Source organism: Idiotropiscis lumnitzeri, chromosome 20 (genome assembly GCF_059441095.1).
Source record: "Idiotropiscis lumnitzeri isolate Australia: NSW breed Sydney's pygmy pipehorse chromosome 20, RoL_Ilum_1.0, whole genome shotgun sequence".
Lineage (NCBI taxonomy): Eukaryota > Metazoa > Chordata > Actinopteri > Syngnathiformes > Syngnathidae > Idiotropiscis > Idiotropiscis lumnitzeri.
The window spans coordinates 7648183-7669438 of NC_142410.1; the positions used below are offsets into that span (position 1 = coordinate 7648183).

The 21256-nt window shown below is 44.7% G+C and overlaps 1 protein-coding gene across 2 annotated transcripts in view; it reads right to left on the reverse strand.

Moving 5' to 3' along the window:
- Positions 1-1016: 1016 nt before the first annotated feature.
- The window catches only part of LOC148317412 (ubiquitin carboxyl-terminal hydrolase 54-like), a 31806-nt gene continuing 11566 nt past the window's right edge, over positions 1017-21256 (reverse strand). The window contains exons 4-21 of one of the 2 annotated variants that reach the window (XR_015840041.1): positions 19339-19473; positions 19080-19193; positions 18927-19009; positions 18258-18363; positions 16114-16260; positions 13186-13335; positions 12731-12923; positions 12055-12237; positions 11758-11977; positions 11116-11502; positions 10919-11046; positions 10572-10724; positions 6872-7028; positions 3735-4417; positions 3049-3176; positions 2829-2966; positions 2569-2714; positions 1017-1994 (exon numbers count right to left, since the gene is read on the reverse strand). Coding sequence is in view for 1 of the 2 variants with exons in the window: in XM_088284535.1 (XP_088140661.1) it covers positions 1908-1994; positions 2829-2966; positions 3049-3176; positions 3735-4417; positions 6872-7028; positions 10572-10724; positions 10919-11046; positions 11116-11502; positions 11758-11977; positions 12055-12237; positions 12731-12923; positions 13186-13335; positions 16114-16260; positions 18258-18363; positions 18927-19009; positions 19080-19193; positions 19339-19473 (3192 nt within the window). In the remaining variant the exon portion in view is untranslated. The remainder of the gene's footprint in view (positions 1995-2568; positions 2715-2828; positions 2967-3048; positions 3177-3734; positions 4418-6871; positions 7029-10571; positions 10725-10918; positions 11047-11115; positions 11503-11757; positions 11978-12054; positions 12238-12730; positions 12924-13185; positions 13336-16113; positions 16261-18257; positions 18364-18926; positions 19010-19079; positions 19194-19338; positions 19474-21256) is intronic. The other variant, XM_088284535.1, reaches the window with a different exon arrangement.

The window sequence follows — 21256 nt, forward strand, 5'->3', positions numbered from 1 at the left end:
CACACAAACATCAGCTTCCTATGCCTTCCTCGTGCCCCTTTAGTTTACATTCATTCCCTCTCTTTCATCCTTTTCTCTAATGTTTTTGTTTTGTTTTTGCATTCCATTGGTTGAAACTATAGCGTAAATAGATGCAGAACAACAAAGTTCACCAGCAGCATTAAACATGAAATCTCCTCGTGGTGGTGGTGGTGGTGGTGGTGGGTGGGCGTTTGTTGTGTGGTGGTCCTCCGGGGAGGCTCGACTTGCATAGCGGACTCAAGCGCTACAATTGGGCTACATTCTCCCGCAACCTCAAAATTAAAAAAAAAAAAAAAAAGAGAAGAAATAAAAACATCTCTGGGAAATAATGCCAACCTTTGGTTTAGTTACAACTATCAATCTTTTTTTTTTTGCATAAAGCAGATCATAAATGTAGCTTAATAAAGGGGGGGTTGATGACTGTACAACTGGTTGACATCTCTCAGCGCATCACTGGCTGAAAATAGACCTCTTAATACAGCGTAGAAAGCAACGTGTATGTCTCGGCCTATTCTGTATAATAAAGTATACCGCAGATTTTTCACCTGAGGACCATTTTAAAGAGAAACAAGCATTCCTTTGCAGTCAAGCATCCTTCCACAAAAAAAAAAAGTGCACTTCTTGTACCGCCACATTCGCTTCGCAAAGTGCACTAGAGTCAAAGCCTCCTTCTGTTTAAGAAAGCCCATGCTACATTCTCGCGCTCACCTGGTTTTCCCTCGCTTTGCGGCCAGAGTAGAGTGACAAATATACAATGGAGAAAAAAAAAAGTTGACACAACCCTGTTCAAATGACGGCTGAATTTAAAACTTTTTTTCCATTGTTAATATTACTTATCTAAGAAATAAAATAAAGTGAAGAAATAAAATGAAGTTAAATGTTATAGCAAGTTCAAAATTTGGTTTTAAAACTCCCTGCTAAATCATTTGGGAAAATGTGTGATGAAGTTGGAAGGAAAAGCCTCCTAGAACAGCTAAACTTTATTTATGGTTAATCAGATTACTCTCTTTCCAATTGAAATGTTTTGAGAAATATTTTGAAATTATATATTTTTAAAAATCACAAATGGCATTTGAACAAGGGTGTGTAGACTTATCATATCCACTGTACGTACACTTGTATGGAGGAAATCTTAACCCAAAGCTTAACATTATCATATTAGACGTCACATACATCATTTAATGCGAACCCTTCCTATTTGGATGAAATATAATTAAAAACCAAAAAAAAAAAAACATGCCAGGAATTAAAAGATTTAACGGAGGAGGCGCTTTTCTTGTTCAATCTCCCAGAAGAAACGGGAGAGCTGTCATTCAGGTAGGTGAGCTGGGGGGTGGGGGGGATTCGGAAAGAGGAGGGCGGCGGCGAGGGTGGGGGCAAAAATACGTCCTGCTTCGACACTTGTGAAGTGCACCCCCACTTCTATGATGAATATTCATTAACATTCCATAAGGTCTTATTTGTTAACATACAGAGTTCATATATGTTCTGTACACGGCCTGGGGAAAAAAAAAAAAAGGAGAAAATATGGCTGTCTATCAGAGAAACAGTTCCACTGCTACGTGTGTGCGTCCGCCAGGAAATGCCCGTGGAGAAAGAGGAAGAGGCGCGGCTACTCGGAGCGTCCCCGCGCCCGCCCTAGAAAGTGTCGTAAGGGGAGCAACAACTGGAGAAGTTCGAGGTTTTCAGGGTCAAGAGTGACTGCATAGACAGAATAGTGGGGCGAGGGAGAAAGGTGAGGGAGGGGGAAAAGCAGAGGGGCTCTATGTTGCGCGGCGGGTGTGTGCGTGCGTGCGTGTTTGCGTGTGAGCGCCCTTCCGGGGGAGCAGCTTCGGCCGTCCGATCCAAGCCCGTCGAGGCGAGCTCGTCCAGGACGCTGTGAGAGATCAGTGAGGCCGAGCGGGTCCCTGGTCAGAGGACAGTTTGACCCCCGTCAGACACAGCCAGAAACTCCCGGCACTGCCCGACAACTCCTGAAAACAAAAAGAGGAAGGCCGCGTTGAAATATGCCTAAATATGGACGCTATAATGTTTAACTGCAATTTTTTTAAATAATAATTTTAGGATTATTTTATGTTTTCCTAAAATATATATATTAATGAATTTGCAAATTTAAGATTACTGTTTTTTTGTTTTTGTTTTTTTTTTTACCCAATCTGTGTTATTCAGCGAAAATATTGTCCATTTGCTGTTTATTTTTAGCTCTGGCCAAAGCATGTTTATTTGGCGCCACCTGGTGGAATCTTGGTGTTATTGTTAGGGTTAATTAATTCGGTGAGTATAAGCGTTGGGACAATGGATGGAGGTTTTCTCCATTCAATATTATGTATATGCAAAGAGACATAATCTATAATATTTAATAATAAATAAATAAATAAATATTTAAATAAAAAGTTTCGTTATCGCAAAATAAAATAATAGATTTTCAATATAAGAAAACATGAACTTGAGAATAATGTCACAATCCTAATCTCTTCTTTATATCACAAAATATGTATAATTTACATTGTTTGGTAATAGAGAGCGGCAACACACTGAGATGTTTACCTGTGCGGTAGAGGAGGGAGGTGGTGATGACATGGTGTTGGTGATGAAGAGGATGAAGGAGGTGATGGCGGTAGAATAGCGACAGGGATTCAGGACAGAGGAAGCAAGCAATGGGAGGAGGAGGCACTGACATCAGCCTGCTTCGCCTTGGAGACGAGACAGAAAGAAGAAGAAGAAGAAGACACGAGACAAAGAAACGAAGAGGGAAGCAGTGTGTAGTCATGCTGGGCCACAAGGGGGCGGCAGAGTGCTATACTCACAAAGCTGCGAGTGGCGGTCAGGCGGGCATGGCGCGGGGTCACCACCACCGTGCCACTCAGGCTGCGTCCCATTCTTCTCGGGTTGTCGCCCTCCACGTCTGGCCCCGCCCCCAAACGCAGACCCTGCAACATCATTGGCTGCACAACGAGAGAGGACGAGGGCATGTCAGTCACGGTGATGGACACGACAATTAAGATGACAAAATGGCGAGGGGTTCACCTTGTTGAGGTAGGTGGAGGTGCTGGCGCCGTCCGGCCCAAACACGCTCCTCTCCAAGTCTGCGTTGGGGGTTCTGGAGCGAGCTTGTCCTCCCACCCTGGAGATGAGCCGCTCTGACGGGCTGCAGCCTGCACAGGAAGAACCACCATTTTAGGCTTATAAGTTTTTTCACCTTGACTCACCAGCCTCCCTCTCCAAAACGTTTGTCATGTCTTAAAAAATGTGGAAAATAGCACTCTGTTATAGTGTACGATATAAATACATTTTTCAAAAATAAATTAAATTAAAACTTTATTTGTGAAACATTTGTTTTTGCTTCAGTTCAATTAAAATAGTGTTGTTCGTTGTGGTGTCAAAGACTTGACCACCAGGGAGCAGTATGACGAGTGTCAATCCTGAGTTATCCACAGTGATATTCATTGTTTTTTTGCAGAGGATAAAGAATATTTGTAAATTTAAAGAGCTGGGCACTTGACCATTTTTTGCCTGTCAGTCCCTTGCCCACTGGCTGCTAACCCGGTACGGTTCCGGCCTCGACCTTCCGGCCTTATTCATAAAAATTTTCTTTTTTTAAAAATTTATTTATATTTATTCTTTTAAGTTCAGAAAAAAATGTCACTGCTCATCTGCCTACCATTACCTTGACGCCAAACCTTTTGAATAGTTGTGTAGGTGTGCATGTGTACCTGTCCTCCCAGCCTGCAGACTGGCCTGGTAAAGGGTGTCGAGCTCTGTTAGCTCCGGCTCCTCTCGCTCGCAGCTAGTGGGATCGCCTTGTTGCCCCGAGCCACGTTGGAAGCCGTAGTTCCCCCGATCGGGGTGCCGACAAGGCCTGGGTGCTTGCGACGGAATGGCGGCGTAGCGGTCAGGTGGGGTGTCGTAGGGCGTCACCATGGCATCGGGGCGATCAAGACTCCAGGAGGACCAATGGCGGGTGGCTCCGTCAGAGGGCGGCCAAGGCTGAGGGGCTGAGGTGGAACTGGGCTGGGGCGACTGCCAGAGAGGCGTGATAGGTTTGGTGACAGGCGGCGGCGGAGGAGGAGGGGGGAGCGTGACGGGCGCCTCCCAAAAGCGCAGCGGGAGGGATGGCAGGGAAATGGCCAAGTGCCTTCCCAAGGGTCTGACGCTCACCCCACCGGCCTGGAGCAACTCGCACAGCCTCACCCCCCCGCCAACATCACTGGAGGGGGCACACGGGTGCGCAATGCTGAGGGTGAGCGCCGAACGGGGAGGAGCCACCGGATGGCGATAGGGTGGAGGCGGAGGAGGGGGCGGGTCCTGGCTTGGAGCTGCGTCCTGATTGTCCACCTGGTCCTCTTCCTCCTCCTGATTGGGCGTCAGCAGTACTTGGACCGGGCCAGGCTGTTCACTGAAGGGAGGGGGACACAAAAAAAAAAAAAAAAAAAAAGTTATTTTGACGTCAGGTGCTTTGTTGGAAGGTCACAACAAGAGCACGATGGGATAAACAAGCCAGGAAAACAAACACGCACACACACAAACACACACGGCCTGGTGATGTATGGCTGCTCTTCTCTAACTTTTTGGGTCCCAGGACGCCATCATAATCCAAACGCCAATTAAACATAACTTTCATGTATGTTACACCAAAAATGTTAATAAGAAAATAGCACTCTTTTTGTATTGTAATTAATAAAAACATAAAATAATATAATTTAATGGAATTAAAATAATTAAACAGTGACAGCCCATTTGAACACCAGCTTGTGCTCCTTCTGGTATGTGTGCCTTTGCCACAAGGGGGAAGTATAATACAGACATACAAATACTATATTCAGATATTTGGACTCCTATCATAGAGATTTTTTTCCAATGATGCCGTCATATTCCTAACACCAGTTAATAATAATGTTAGCCTAATGACATAATTTCCAAACTCATTCATTTATTTAATTTAATTTAAAAGAAAAAAGCAAAAACAACAACAAAAAATGGCGTCTTGTTTTCTGAAAACGTTTAATTAATTGCTGCGCAGGTCCTTATATGTCTGTATTCACTTTTTAAAATTAACAAATGTGAATGCAAATCATTTTGTGGACCCCAAACAACTGCTGACGGGATCCAGGGACCCCAGTTTGAGAACCTCGAATGTAAGGGACTCCACAGCCAGGCACACACGCACACGCACGTACGCACGCACACTTCCCAATGCCAGCTTATCATGCGCTTTCGTCAGACTTTCCAAACAGCCATTTTAGAGCAGCGCGCCGACCTCGCACGTCGACGGCGCAGAAAGTAATTCGCTCTCAGCAGGCCGCCGTATCACTTCATTGATTTACATGCAGGCAAATGATGTATGTGCGACATTAGTGGATCCTATTTGCGCGTCTTATCTGTGTATGTGTGCGCGAACAGCGAGTGCATCAATTTTTTTCTTTTTTTTCCCCGGCGCGTTTGTGAGTGCACGCGCACGCACGTGCCAGCAGCCCCATCAACTCTTTTCAGCCTCAGTAATTACCCAGCAGGCTTTGCAGCGGCGGCAATAAATCAGACGCTCGTGTTGATCAATAGAAAAGAGGTGGAATGTCAAATTAAAAAAACAAAAAGAGGCAGAGTGCGCATCTCTGCAAACCGTTTGGCTTTAACAGTAAATGTGAAGCTTTTAAAGGGTGAGGAAACTATTTCGTAAAACCCTTTTGAGGCCGTGGAACTATGTGGTCGATTCCTGCCAATCAGCAAAGAGTTTGAAATTCAAATTCTGACTTTTTTTTCTTATTCATTTCAATTACAATGTGAATCACATTTTTCTGCATGAGAATTTGGTACAGTAAATTACATGGTGACATGAAAATGAGGAAATATATATTTTAGGTAAAAAAAAGAATTTATTTTATTTTATTATTTTTTTGTCCTGAAATGTGTGGTGTGTATGTGTTTTGAGTGTGTAGATTATCACTAATTTGTACTTGTTGAAAACTTGTTCTTTTTGTCTCGTGATCCAAATTACCTATCACAAAACTGACGAATGTCAATAAAAATATACTTAATAAAATACTAATAATGTGTGTATGTGCCTATAAAAAGTCTGCACACCCCAGTTCAAATGACAGGATTTAGTGGTATTAAAAAAATGAGGACAAATCATTTCAAAGGTTTTTCTACTATTAATGTGACCTACTGTATAATCTGTACAACTCAGTAGATTTTATTTGTATCCTTTTTGAGAGGGTAAATAAAAATAATCAAATAAAGTAGTGGTTGTAAAAGATTGTGTGCTAAAAATAACTACAATTTTTAATTGTTCATCGTTCCATCCACTTGTTGGAAACGCGTTTAAAATAAATAAATAAATAAATAAATAAAAAAGACCAAAAAATTCAACATTGATTTCAACGCACCATTTTTCACTTTAAAATTGTATGGGCAAATCACTGTCTATTAAATAGCAACAAATCTTTAAATTGAGTCACACATTTGCCTTGAAATAATATTTGAAAGCCTTTTTCAAGCAGTTAAAGAGCATCAGAGCTGCAGTTATAGCCATCTCTCGTCTAAATTTGTTGCCTTGAGGGTTTCTGCGGACCGACACGAAGTCCTCAAGCACGGCAACAAAACACACAACACGACACAAAACAAGAGCAACTGCCATCGCACGACAGGACAGAGCGCTACAAAAAGGGAAAGCAGGGGGAAAAAAAAATACACAACTCTCTTTCTGAGCCTAGCCAAGCAAGGCACACACAGCAGGATGTGCACGACAGCATAGGACACACACAAACACACACACACACATAGACGAGGAGTCCGGCAGGGTTGAGGTGGGAGGCAGGTGGGTCTTAATGGGTCACAGTGGCGGCGTGTATACCTGCGACGCCCCTGTGGGCGGGGGGCGTTTCCTGACTCCCGTTGCTGCACTTCCTGTTCCTGCCTGCCTTTGAGCGGACCGCCAGCGCTCCTCATGCACGCGGCGGCTACGGCCGAGCCGCTCGGAGCGCTAGCCTCATGCAGGGGTCTGAGCACAGCTGAACCCGCGACATATTCGGGCAGGAGGGGGGACGAGAGGACAGGGTGATGAGGAAGAAGAGAAGAAGAGGATGACATAAGGGGAGAAAGAAGCAGATAGAGTGGTTATGTTGTTATATGAGAAAAGGGGGGGGGGGGGGTAGGTCGAGGGGGCGGGGGGCTTGTCGGCATGCACACTGTTTCTCTGCAAAGGGTGTGAAATCAGGCGTGGGCAAAGCGGGACTCACGGGCTTGTATCATTCTTTTATCCTGCCCGCTATGTGTTTTCATTGTCAACAGTCATGTAATAATTGTTGCAATAAATTTGAGATGGATAAAAAACCGGATTGATTAATTAATATTCCACAAATGTAATACTAATCAGAATTCCATGTTTAAACTCGTGGGGCACATCGGACATGTTATTAAAAAGAAAATTATTGACTTGACTACCCCTTTAATAATAAAACAAAAATATTATTAAAATTTTACACATCAAGTAACCATCCAGTAAATAAATTCTAAACAGTACTAATAAAAAGCAAGAATAAATTAATTTACTCTTATAATAAGATAATTTAATTACATGAATTCTCGTCTATCTGTCTTTTTTTTGGAAATCAAGCACACGTACTCCTGAACGCAATACTTTTGCACCTGAAATCTGAACATTTCTGTCTTTGTCAAAACAGAGTCAGTATATACCTAATCAAGTGCCCGCCGAGTTGTTACGCATCAACATGGAGACTGCGGTTAGGAAGTCAAAAGATTCAAGGTCAAGAGACAAGAGAGACTCGCGTGGAACGCATCGATACGGATGCTGCACGGCGGAGCAAGCACTTATGTAAGCGCGCCGATAGTGGAGCCATCTGTCCACTCGCTTGTCGTCCTCACACTTCATCAAGGTTGCTTGTACCCAGAGCAGTGTGTGTGTGTGTGCGTGTGTGTTTTAGTTTCATCAACACACTGAAGCAAACACACTCACAGGAGGACAGACAGGACACAAATCTAATAATCCCGCATACAGATTTACTTAGAGTTGAGCTGGGGGAAAAACCTTCACACCTGCAGTTCAGAGAAGGCACACTTACACACGCAACAAACACAAATGCATGTCTTTCTGTCTCGGTGATGACTACTTTTGGTAAGCTCTTAGATGTAGGCCACAAACATACACACATGCATGTCCTTATGTCTCTGTGGGGACCATATTTTGTCACTTTGCTTTGGGCCACAAACACACAACAACGTGTCTTTATGTCACTGTAACGACCACAAGAACGTGCAACTTTGCCGTTTACCACACACACGTACACACTAACATGTCTTTGTCTCTGCGAGGACCCCATTTGGCAACATTTTTGCTGTAGGCAACCAGTGCACACATGTACATGTCTTAATATTCCTGTGAGGACCTCTACGTGGAGCTATGTTTTACACCTTTTTTTTTTGCTTTGGGACACAAACATGCTCAGGCAAAGATGTCTTTATCCCTGTGGCACAGCTACCCTTTGCAATTCCTTTTCTGTCGGCCACAAACACACATACTCTTCTGTTTTATTTTGTTTCTGTGAGGATCACATCTTTACTGTGGGGTCATCGTCATACACGTAGATGTCTTTATGTCGCTGTGAGTATTACATTTTGTGTATGTCGTGGTCCTTGAAGATACATATACATGTTTGCCTATGCGAGGATGACATTTTGCTCATTCTTTGCTGAGGACCACCACTTGCCTTATAGCTGGAATGGTGCAAAACCCAAAGGTGTCATTAGAGGGTGGTAGAGCACCATCACTTCTCATCCCCAATCATACACACACATACACAAATCCATGATGTGTACCAAATGTGCATATCACGATGGAGAACATACATTTCCTCGCCACTCTGAGCCGAGTCACGCCAAGTTTTTCCACGATTATTTTGCTAATTAATTCATGCCGCCTCACATCCTTTTTAATGAACTCCTGCAAATGGAATGCGAGAGTGCTGCCTTCTATTTATTATTCAGGCGTTTAGCATTTTTGAAGCAGTACTTAAGGAATTATTGAGCATTCCAAAATTTTGTGGACACTTATAATGCAATTATTGCAATTTTGAAAATTGCAAATTTGTCCAGTACAGTTGGCCACAATGTTTAGTGTGTTTCAAGCTTTTAAAGAGATTTGGTTTTCCTATTAAATCAGTTACCAATTCCATCTCTGTGGCACTCCTTTGTCAAAATACCCCAAGGATCAAGAATTCTAAATACATTTTTACAGCCATTTTCTTTCCATGATTAAATCTGCTCGTTTTCGGGACGGATGTGTCTCATGCAGCTAGCCAGCCGCCATCTTGCCCCAAATACTGCTCGGCCAATGGCAAGCCCAGCTTTCATTAGATTGACAGCCAGTGGGCTGCATTTTGCTGGCTCGTTCCTGCTGGCATTTGTCTACCTTCTCTTCCGCCTTGTTCGAATTGCAGAATGTTCACTACTTGCTTCAACTAGAGAAGGCAGAACCGGAGTGCGCAAAACAAACAAGCAAGCGAGAATATCAAAGCGTTATTCTGGCGCATGGAAACATCAACAAACACAAACATTCCCAGCCTGCCAACAACTTCAAGGAGCAACTGCAGTTTGTAAGAAGACAATGCTGTTATCTCACTTAGGAGCAAATGGCATTATTACCGGGCGGATGCCGCACTTCATTCAATTTTACACTTAAAGGGTGGGCAAGGCCCCCAGAGTCCCACTATTTGAATACAATTATTTTTAAAAAGTCTATTTTTCAACATAGATCCTTTGAAAAATCGTTGACGGTGGATTTAAGGATAATGTGTTTTTTTTTTTTTACATAGGGATTCAAGGCCGTCATTTGGGAAAAATCAGCAAATTAAAAAAAAAAAAATTAAAGGGTGAGTCAACCCAAAAATTTTCTTGATGAGAATATGTTCTATGCAGCCCCACAAGTCCAAACACGGCATTCTGATTAATATAGCATTTGCAGGATATGATATTAAGCAGTAAAATCCACCCGTTTTTAGCCATCTAGTGGGGCGGCCATTTTGTCACTTCTGTCGACTGAAAATGACATTGCATTTGCTCAGGACTCAGATAACGACCAATCATGGCTCAGCTTCAGAAAACAGGTGAGCCTGAGCCATGAGCAACTGTGATGTTATTTTGTGATGTTATTTTCAGTCGACAGAAGTGACAAAATGGCCGCCACCCTAGATTGCTAAAAATAGATGGATTTTACTACTAAACTCATATTCCACAGACGTGATATTAATCAGAATATTTAGACTAGTGAAGGCACTTAGAACATATTCTCGAAATTTGCATTCGTGTGTGTGTGTGTGTGTGTGTGTTATGGGAACAAAATGGAGAGACAGACGAGCAGATTGGAATGAGGGCAAGAGAGGAGGTCAGACAGAGACGTTTACATATGCGAGTGACCTCGCCACCAAACAACACACTTCATACTGTGTGACATCACACAACGCAAGCCAAAAATAATCAAGCTGAATTATCCGATTTCGAGTGACGACTACTACCGCCAGACGTGGAGTGGGTCGTACCCTGGTGCTGGAGCTGATCCAGGTCCATGAATTTACTAGGTTTGGGGTTGAAGCCCATGGCCGCCTCCTGCTCTGCCTCCTTGCGCTTCTGCTGCTCCTGCTGGCGGGCTCTCCTGGCCACCTCCTCCTGGAGTTCGTCCAGCTCGCTGCGTCCTGAGACAGACAAATTAGCGGGAAAATTGTTGGGTAGGTAGAAGTTGCATAGTCTGGGCAGACAGTTTGCCATGATGAGATGAAAAACAGGCAGGACACCGGCCCTCTTTTTGCTAGGGGGGGGGGGTGGCGTGACAGCAAATTGAGAAGCACTGAGTTAGTTGAACTAAATATGAGACAAGTTCGAGCATTACCAGGGTTGGTGGTGCGACACCAGCCAGGCGAGGGCAGCTCCTGCAGAATAGCACCGCTACTCTTTGACTTGGGCACTGAACGCCATGACGGTCCGGACATCAGCGCCCGTTTCTGTTGCCCCACCTCCCTGATGGAAAAAAAAAAAATAATTGATGATTGAGTTGTTTAGATGGCTGTTATGTGCGCGTTCTCCTACCTATCGGGGGAGCTGCTGTTCCTCTCGCTGCTTTCGTACCCGCTCTCCATCCGTTGTATCAAGCGAGGCTGGTGCTCCACCCCCCTCAGAGGCGGAGGAGCAGGCGGACCCATCGTCCGCCCCAGAGTTCTGGGCTGCCCAACCAGTCCGAATCTCACCTCCAGCTCTGCAACCCCCCTGCCCTCCGAAGGTTGCGAGCTCCGCGGTGTGGGCGTGGTGGGCCGCACGCAGGGTGAGGGTGGCTGAGGCGCCGGCGGGTGGGAAGGTCCCGGCAGGGTGTGGTAGCCCTGAGCGCAGATCCGCTGGCTGTGGCCCGAGAAGATGCTGTCGATGTTTAGGGCTTCTCTTCGGGGTCTCCAGGTGGGCCGGTAGCAGCCACCAGAGGAACTGAAGCACAAATAGAAGTCTTGTCATCTTTTCCAACTAGCTGGACTTTCATCTGACAAACCTGGTTTGGGGGGCGGGGTTATGTAACAGATTGCTTTGTTACTTTACTAAAATACAATTTTCATTTCTGCTCTTAGTTGTTTTCAGTATATGTCCGGCACTTTCACTTTTATGAAACAAGAATTTCAAAGTATAGAGTACTATCTTCTGCTAATGGTGAAACAAATTAAAATCAGAAAGAATTGCCGTCAGTACCTGGACTTGCTCTCGCTACTGGTGCTCTCATCCTCCCAATGAGGCCCCCCGACCCCACCCTCGCAGCCTCCCACCCCCGACGAGGAGGAGGAGGACAGGGGCCGTGAGGAGGACGAGGAGGAGGTGAGCGGCCGACGTGACGAGAGCAGGAAGACGGCCGTCTCCTTGTACTCCTGCAGGGGGGGGGAGGGAGGCCGGGGAGGGCCCTCCACTGCTGACTCTGGAGGAAGAGACGGACGGGGCATGGTGTGCCACTCTAGCAAACGCGCATTTGTTGAACAATAAATGAAAGACTACCTCCTGCGTCGGCAGTGTGCGACGGTGTTCCAAGATCGTAGTTGCAGACCACGGTGGTCTGAGAGTCGCTGGACAGATGGCTGCCCGTGGACTGGTGCAGCGGCCGGCTGCGGTAGGCGCGGTGGCTGGTGCTGTCCGTCGATGAGTCCGTGCGGGTGTCACTGGAAATGGACGGCTCCCGACCTGAAGGGAGACCTTTGGCGGTTAATCCCCCGACTCCCATATGTTTAGGAGGAATGATGCCGGGGCAGATTAGGAGGTTGAAGGTCGACCTCCGGATGATCGACGCACGTGTGTAATCCAAGGATGGGAAATGTTTGAGCTCCAGCACCACATTTGGTTTTTGAAAGAAAAAAGACTATTCAAAAATTATGATATACATATATTGTCTGTGATCAGGGAGGAGCTAAGTTTAGCCTGGGTTGTTAGTAAAATTATGGAGAGTCTTTGCAAAATTTATGTAATGGCTCTGCTGAGTGGCTTTTTTTTTTAAGATTTTAAGATGCATTTGAAAAGATGTCATAGTGGTTTAGGATGATAGTTTTTGATATCTTTGAAGTTCAAACTAAATATTTTTAGAGGGGGGGGGGGGGGGGCTAGTTCAGTAACTGGAGGGTTTTCGCTATTCGCAGCCGGGCTCGATCCGCAGTATTGTGATGTTCGGCGTCGCGCGAACCTGAGTCTTCGCTGTCGTAGCCGGCCTTGCTGCTGCAGTGCTGGATCTCCAGCAGCGGGTCGGCGCCGGCGCAGGGGCTGCCGCTCTCCTGCAGTATCACCGGCGTCCCACGGGGGTCGGCGTAGAGTAGCAGCAGGGGCTGATAATGGCCTTTGATACAGCGGGACACCACGTCCTTCCACTTAGGGCCGATCTGGAGACACATAGGAACCCCCCCACCCATAGACGCACATATTTAAGGCAAGTAAATGAATCCGTGTTAAGAGAGACCATGTTGAATTTATCGCCGGAAGCAGAAAGGTCACACACATCTGCAGTATTGCTATCATGTGAGCAAGGACATATAGCTTCCTTCAATTACCCTCACTGGCACATCCCTACATACCACTCACATTTAAACGACCTTAACAAACAAACCCAAAGACACGCCCGCGCACACGCACAAATGTAGTCACCTCTTTGACGTGGGCATCGTCGAAGTACATCCATTTGCGTATCTTGGTCTGGAAGAAGAAGGTGGAGTAGTGCTTGCCGTAGTAGCACACCATACCCACCAAGTAGAGCTCTGCCTGGCGAGCCCGCTCCTCTGTCACACGGTAGAACAACTACAGCGGCGAGGGAGGGAGGGAGGGAGGTAGAGGGAGGGAGGGAGGTAGAGGGAGGGATGCGGGGAAGAGAGGGAGAGGTGTGCAGCGTGAGACAGATGAGTTCACGTGAATGCCAGCAGCATTTTTTTTTGGGGGGGGGGCTTTCTTTGATGCCGTATGCGGTAATCCTGCGCAGCAACCATTTTCTCATTGTTTGTAATACAGTTGTTTGCTTAATTAAAATACATCAGAATAGCAAGACGTGTTATGAATGTATTATCGTAAATAAAGTATAATATAGGATACCGTATTATTTATATATATATATATATAATTATTTATATATATAATTATTTTTTGTAATTTTTTACATATTTGTATTCATATATATTCACTGACAGGAATAATAATAACATAAATTTTCAACATTGGTTATCTACAATTAAATGAAACAGAAATAAGTAAAACATTTGAATGTAATTTTGTATATACAATATAATAAATACACGTTACACAAATGTGTTTTATTATTTTACAAATATAATATATAAATACGTAAACTGTCTCAATGTGAAAAAGGCCCAAAATACAGTTGGGTGTATAATCAAATAATCGAAAGTATTCTCTAAATCATGGAACTACTCCATCAGCCACTCGGTTCTTCTGGAATCTTTACATTTTTGGACAATTGTAATGAAAAGGCATTCTCGATTGGGTTTGGTGCGGAGATACACAAATCGTTCATCACAGCAGTGACCTTCAACCTAAAAAAAATCACAGTCCCAAAATGTTGTCAAATGTCTTTCCAGAAGGGTAGAAGCTGTCTCCCCAGGTGTCCTGATCCATTTTCCCTCTCATATATTTTATTAATATTCAGCCAGATTCTCCTGCTTTCTTTTGTCTAAAATCCTGAAGCCATTCAGTCAAATAGCGTGTTAAGCGGCGCATTGTCTCATTTAAGAGGCACGATGCGCGTAATTATCCCAATTGTCCTCTATTTATCGCAAATGGGCTGATCGTCTCAGCGACGAAGAAAAGACGAAAGAAGCGGCGACAGGAAGTGGAGGCGCTGCGGCGGGGCATATGGATCCACTTCTTGTGACACAAAAAAAAAAGCACAAAAGGCATCACGCCTGTGACAACGAGCTTCATCACGGAGATGAGGAATGACAGACAGCAGGAGGAGAAAAAGCCGACATGATGGAAGGAGGAGTTGGCAGCCGTGGTGGTGATGGTGTTTGTGATGGGGGGGCGGTGGGGGGGGGCTGTGAGGTAGAAGAACTTGACACGCTATAATGCTGACTCATGCATTATTCATGGGAATCACTTCAGAATGAGTGTGCCTGAGATGTTACAGCGGCATTGAAATGCACCGACAGCGCTCGGTCATGACACTGCTTGCAACACGTGTGAGCATATCCATCTGTGTGTGTAGGTGTGTGTGCGTGAGGGCCGCCCGAGGAAGTCCCTGACGTGTCAATGTCTCTGCTCCGTCAATCTGTGTAATGGGATCCAATACCAAAACACGCTCGCTTTTTAGGGATACAAGGATTAAAGGTGAGCATAACAAACACTTCAGGGATGGCGATCTGTCTTAAGGTTGGGGGGGGCAAAACAATCACTCCCTCTGTCATGTCTTAAAGTCGGCAAAACAAACGCTTCATTGGTGTTTTGTCTTCATTAGTGGCATGTCGCTCCTTTAAAGACTAGCGTGAGCCTGACATGGGCCAAACAAATGCTGCCTCGGTGATACGTCTTGAGATTGCAAAACAAGCAATCCATCAGTCATATGTCCTAAGGTGGGCAAAACAATCACACTATTCCTAAGGAGAGCAGGCGGTCCCTCGGTGGTATGTCCTAAGGTGAGCAATACAAGCATTCACTCAGTGTTAAGTCTTAAGGTGGTCAAAGCAAGCAACGCCTTTGTGATATGACTTAAGGGCAAGACAATCACTCCATGTGTGGGCCGAACAAGAATTCCCTCCGTGATATTTGCTTAAGATGGGCAAAACGAGGTCTCCCTCACTGTTGACCTAAAGAGAGCAAAACAAGCACAGCCTCGGTGATATGGCTGAAGGTGGGCAAAACAATCACTCCCTCATTGAGCCAAGCAATAATTTTGGTGGGCAAAACAATCATAAATCTGCAATCTTATATTTAGTCAGGTGGACTAAACAAGCACTCTGGGCATGTATGTGGTGAACTCATTCACCGGCCTCAGTGGCGAAATTTTGAAAGCACACCGTCCCGAAATGTGTCAAAATCCAACTGGACAGCGGTTGAGAAAAGGTGCCCCGTTGGCATGACAACCACAGCCCCTCCTCCTCCTGTGCCACGCTGTCCTCAGTCCACCAAGGTTTCATCAACTCAGGCCGCTAACCGCCTCCCTGTCCTCAATCTCAAGGTTACTTCCTTTGTGGGAGCGCCGCCTCTGCCGTCAGGTCCTTCAGAGGTCATGAGACAACTATTTCATATTCAGATGCGAGTGGGGCATGTGTCATGAAAATGTTGGGTGGTAAGAGGAAAATATAGTTTCACGGCGGCGCACAACAAAAATAACTCAAATAAGTGCTCCCTCAGTAAAATGTCTCAAGGTGCACGAAAAAAGCCTGAGCAGGTTTTGCAGCATAAAAAATATTTAGGAGTCATTTGACCTGGAAAAAAAACAAGCTTTCCATCGTGATGTCTTCAGGTCGATGAAAGAAAAAAAACAAAAAAATGTGAGGCAGTCAACCCTTTGCTTTGTAATGCACATGACTGCCACCTACTGGACTGGAGTGGAAGAACCACACTTACATCCCCCAGGCGCAGGCAGGTGCCCAGGCTGTGTATGACGTCCTCAGCCAGGTCAGAGTGGTCAGAGTCCCACACCAGCCCGATGGAGACGATCTCCGGCGAGTTCATCAGCACGCGGCGGATGCGCAACACTTCACCACAGTTACTCTGCGAGAACAAAAAAAGGACACTAAGTATTGACCGACCATCTTTGTTCACTTCCTGTGTGGCTTTTTAGTCATATTCTGTGACGTGTGCGCCTGGCGGTGATGTTCATGATGATGATAATGGAAGGATGTGGACGTCACAGGGACTTATTTGTACCTGGGGCTCTCTGCCGAGTTCAGGACGGTGTGTACTGGATGCTTCCTTTTGAGTCATGACCGACCGCAGAGCTGGAGCACACACGCATGCAAACATGCACACACACAGAGTTGGCATCGCCGCCTCGGAAGCAGCCTGAGAACACCCCGGCGACCGGTGGGCTTTGCCAACACAAGCCTCCCACACACACACACACACACACACATATGCGGCACACACTGGACTCTCTTTGAGGAAGTGCGGGGAGGGAAAGAGGGTTGGGGGGGGTGATGCTTTGCCAGGGTCTGCCTCTTCATTCTCAAGAGGACCTTTCCAGCACGTTATATAATTGCACCGGCGGTCAGATGAAAGTGCGGGTTTGCAGAATACTGATCATGGAAACTCCTCGCAAGTCATTAGACGCAGCAGCGGGGAGATTATCCACATTTAATCAATCAGCAAACGAAGGAGCACTAATGATGATTTATTATCCTCCATGCATTCGATATGTTACGACGGAGGATGTCAAGTATTTAAATTCACACTAAATTAAAATTATGAATTACAGTAGGCTGCACAAAACATGTAACCCATGACAACAATTAGGCCTTGACAAAGATAATAATGCGCAATTTTTTCCAGAACGGCTAACAGCTATTAAGGTGAGCAAAAAAAATAAAATAAAATTGAAGTGGGCTAAACAAGCGCTCCCACGGTGATGCGTACTAAGGTGAGCTGAACAAGCAATCCCTCAAGTGATAGTTTTCAAGGTGAGCCAAACAAGCGCTTCCCTCAATGATGACTTAAGGTGGGCAAAAGGAAAGTCTGCAGGTCAGCAAAACAAGTATCGCTGATATCTTGAGGTGGGCATAACAATCACTCCCTGAGTGGGCCTAACCATCGTTCTCTCTGTGATAAATTTTAAGCATAACAAGCCATGTGATGTATTCACATCACCGATATGTCTTTAGCTATGCAAAACAAGTTCCACCCCAAAAAAATTGTTTTGTCAGTGATGACTTATTATTGCAATGCTCCGCCACTCGACAAAAACGAGCCTCACTGGCAAAAAAAAAACAAAAAACAAACATTGACTCAGTGGTTTTACAAAGTGCTCCAAACAAGCGCTCCCTCGGTGATGTCTCAAGGTGGCAGTTGCTTCGTACATTTATGCCCAAAAACTAACACTAAAAGTGTCAATCAAAAGCACGCTTTATTTTTGCACTAGCTCATGATAGAGGAGGAGGGGTTCCAGAATCCAGAGCTTTGTTAAAAAAAAAAAAAAAGCCCACAGAGGAGCCTCTTTGTGGGGACACTTTTTGGCAGCGATGAGCTGCCATGTGAAGCCAAGCTGGATCCATTCACTTCCCCCAATGTGGCAGCACAACACACACCATCCTGATGGAGTCCCTTTTTCCTTCTCTTCCAAATTCTCTGCTAAGTTGGACAACCATACCTGAATGTTCTCGTTCCAAATCGTCTCCAAAAACATTTTTTATTTTTTTGCCCCCGCGTCATCTTGCCGCAACTAGCTGAATACAGCCTCGCTTTACGTCAACACCGGCGGGTCGATGAGGACAAGTCCGGGAAAAAAAAATGCTTACGGTGATGAAAGTGGCGGCGAAATGGGGAGAACATGCAAATGAGTTGTTGATTATGTAAGCAACGCAAACACAATCTGCGATTGTTATGTAATGCCGACATTATTATATCATCGTTTTTTATTATTAAGCACTTGTGCGGATCGGAGAGGTGACTCCACTTAGTCTTTTTCTGCAACTGCGTTGAATTGTTGTGAAACTGGTGAAAAGTGTGTGTGTGTGTGTGTTGGGGGGTATTTTTTATTTTTTTTAAATGCTCACAGGGCAGTTGCGCAGATCCCCCATGTTGCTGGCGTTGCGAAGAAGTTCCCCAAACATGTCCGGTGTGGCCTTTTCCCGGCACTCCAGCATCCTCACCGCTTGGTTACTGCAGCGGCACACACAATCACAACCACCGTCAATCGTTAAATTTCGAAAGGGTACCTAATCAAGTGACCAGCGCCACCTACAGCGCTTCATTTTCGGCCCCTCATTTGCTATCTTTCCAAACCACTGCTCCGCATATGGATTTATGTTGCCCAAGACTCCCACTCCCCTCTCCGGGGTCTCCTGAATCGAATTGTTGATTGATGACATCCGTATTACATGGACTTCCCTTGTGTTTGCTAGTGTGTGTGCCATTTATATGTTGTGTGTGCTTTTATACATATATATATATATATATTTTTTTTTTATATATGTATTATTTATTTATTTTATATATGATTTATTTATTTTATTTATATATATTTTATTTTATTAATATATATTTATTTATTTTATTTATTTATATATATATATTTATTTATTTATATATATATATATATATATTTTTTTTTTTTTTTAATTTATTCATATATATATATATATAATATATATATATATATATATATATATATATATATATATATATGCATATATATATATATATGCATGTGTGTGTGTTCTTACCATAGGGACGTGGTAGAGATGTAATGAACCATCTGAATGAAGGGCAGCGGGTCCGAGGTGGCGCCGCAGCTGTTACACACGCACTGCGAGTGCAAACACACAGACACTCAGTTACTATATGCGTACTTATTAATGGCGTTTGTGTGCACGTGCCTGCTCAAATAGAGTCATAGCAAACTTCTGGTGCGGGATGCAGTGTTTGGCCGTGCATATGTCCTCTCGGCTCTCTGCGCTGATGTGGAAGTGAATCCGCATCAGAAGGTTTTCCTGACAAGAGAGAAGAAACAACCGGTTGAACAAAATGCTAGTTTTAGCTCCAGTGAATTAGATGAAATAATTATTTTATCTCTATTTTCTCCTCTAATCTAACTTTGCCACAAGCTTTTGGTGTGCGCTGGCACCCGTGACTCACAAAGCACTCCGCGGCGTCGTCCATGATGCCCAGCTGGAAGCGTTGCTCGTCCTGGAAAGTCTTGGCCAGGGCGCTTCGCAGTGCGTCGGATGGCAACACGCGCTCACTGCTGAACTGGAACTGGGCAAAGATGCTCTGCGAACATATGGGGGAAAAAAAATCTGAAATCAGACGGCGTCCCAAAAAGATCCCGATGTGTCTTTTAGATTACTGGCCAGCTGGTTTTTGAAGCGCATTAGAGATAAAATGGCCAAAATCCGGATGAAGTAACGCCATGTCCGGAACATGTTCCTTGGAAGAACTCACATGGGTATGATCATAAAAAAGCAGGTGAGCATCCGTGCACGTATGTATGCCGTGTTCTTGGAAGCGTCCTCTGGCTCACTGTCCGGCCTGGCAAAGCTTGAAACCGAAGCGGAGGAACAACCTATCAAAGTGCCGAGCAACAAATGTAGAGACGACGGAGGCGGCCGAGCTTCCATAGCAGACGCCATCAATAATACATGTGCGTTTTTCTCCCGACAAAAACAGACCGCAGAGTGCTTTGTAGTGGCAAAATAGTAAAGCGAAGCAAACTGTTGCAAGGGCCAAAAGTATGTTTTGAAGCCAGACACACAAAAATAAACACTCGGTTGAAACAAGACGATCTGACCCCAAATATCTTAAAATGGGCGTCTACAACAAAGCCTCTTCAAAGATTTTTATTTATTTTTTTGTCTGCGATTTCGTCAAAATACGGTACAAATCAACAGGCTACTTGTAGACATTTTTTACAGCGTATTTTTTGCAGCATTTTTTTATTTATTTTTTTGGGGTGAAGAAGAATTGCCCTGACTTTCCATATTTTTAAGTGTTTAATACACTTCCACTTAATGTGTTTCTCATCTCCGACGTCACCTTTGACATTTGGGAGGTAGCAGAGCAAGATGGCGGCGGTCATGCCACAGGAAGTCAACGTTATAAAATCGCTGAGGGGGCTGGCATTGGGAAAGGTAATGTAGTCGTGCTGAAAAGTGTGTGTCTGTGCGTGTGCATTTGTGTGTGTGTGTATTATGACTGCAGCAATGCGCCAAGGAGAATGGAGGGGGAATATACCCTACAGAGAGAGGGGGGGGGGGATGAGGGGAGCAAGGAAGGGATGAGGTGGAGTGAGTAAGCGTGCGCGTGTGTGCGTATGTCTATGTGTGTGTGTGTGTGTGTGTGCACGCAGCAGCGTAATTGCAAAGTTTGCAGCCATCTCCAGCAACTCCCACATTCATTCATCTTTCTCCTTCACTCCACTCCTCTTCCTCCTCCTCCCGTCCCATTCTTCTTCTTGGGTGGAGAGAGACGAAGTGTTGCAGCAATTTCCGGCGGCCAAAGCCACAGGATGCTTTTTTTTGGCGTGACTTTCATGTATCAACTGTGTTCATCGACAGTTTCTGAAAACCTGGATCCACGTGTTGGTGTGACCCAAAAATACGGATTGTGTAATAAAACGTGTATAACAGCATAGTGGTGCTTTGATTTGGCATGGCATCTGTGATATTCTAAAAACAATTTTGAAACGTGGACTCGTCAGACCACAGTGCCGTTTTCAACTTTGTGTCAGTCCGTCTCAGATGAGCTCGCACCCAGAATTTTTTTTTTTCCTGGTGTTGTTGGTATATAGCTTTCACTTTGCATGGTGGAATTTTAATTTGCTATAAATGCGTATGCAAGGTAATTATTTAAAAATAGAAAATTGAATCAAATATACCCAATATAAAATATAACGCACCAAACTTAAAAACCAGTATGATTATAAATATCCATATTTGTCTATGAAGTTCTTGACATATACGCACGCACGCCCGCAAGACACCAGTGCGCGCCTGGAGCAGCAAATCAAAGTGCGCGGACTGATTTGTGTGTAGGCGCTTTAGTGATTGTGTGTGTG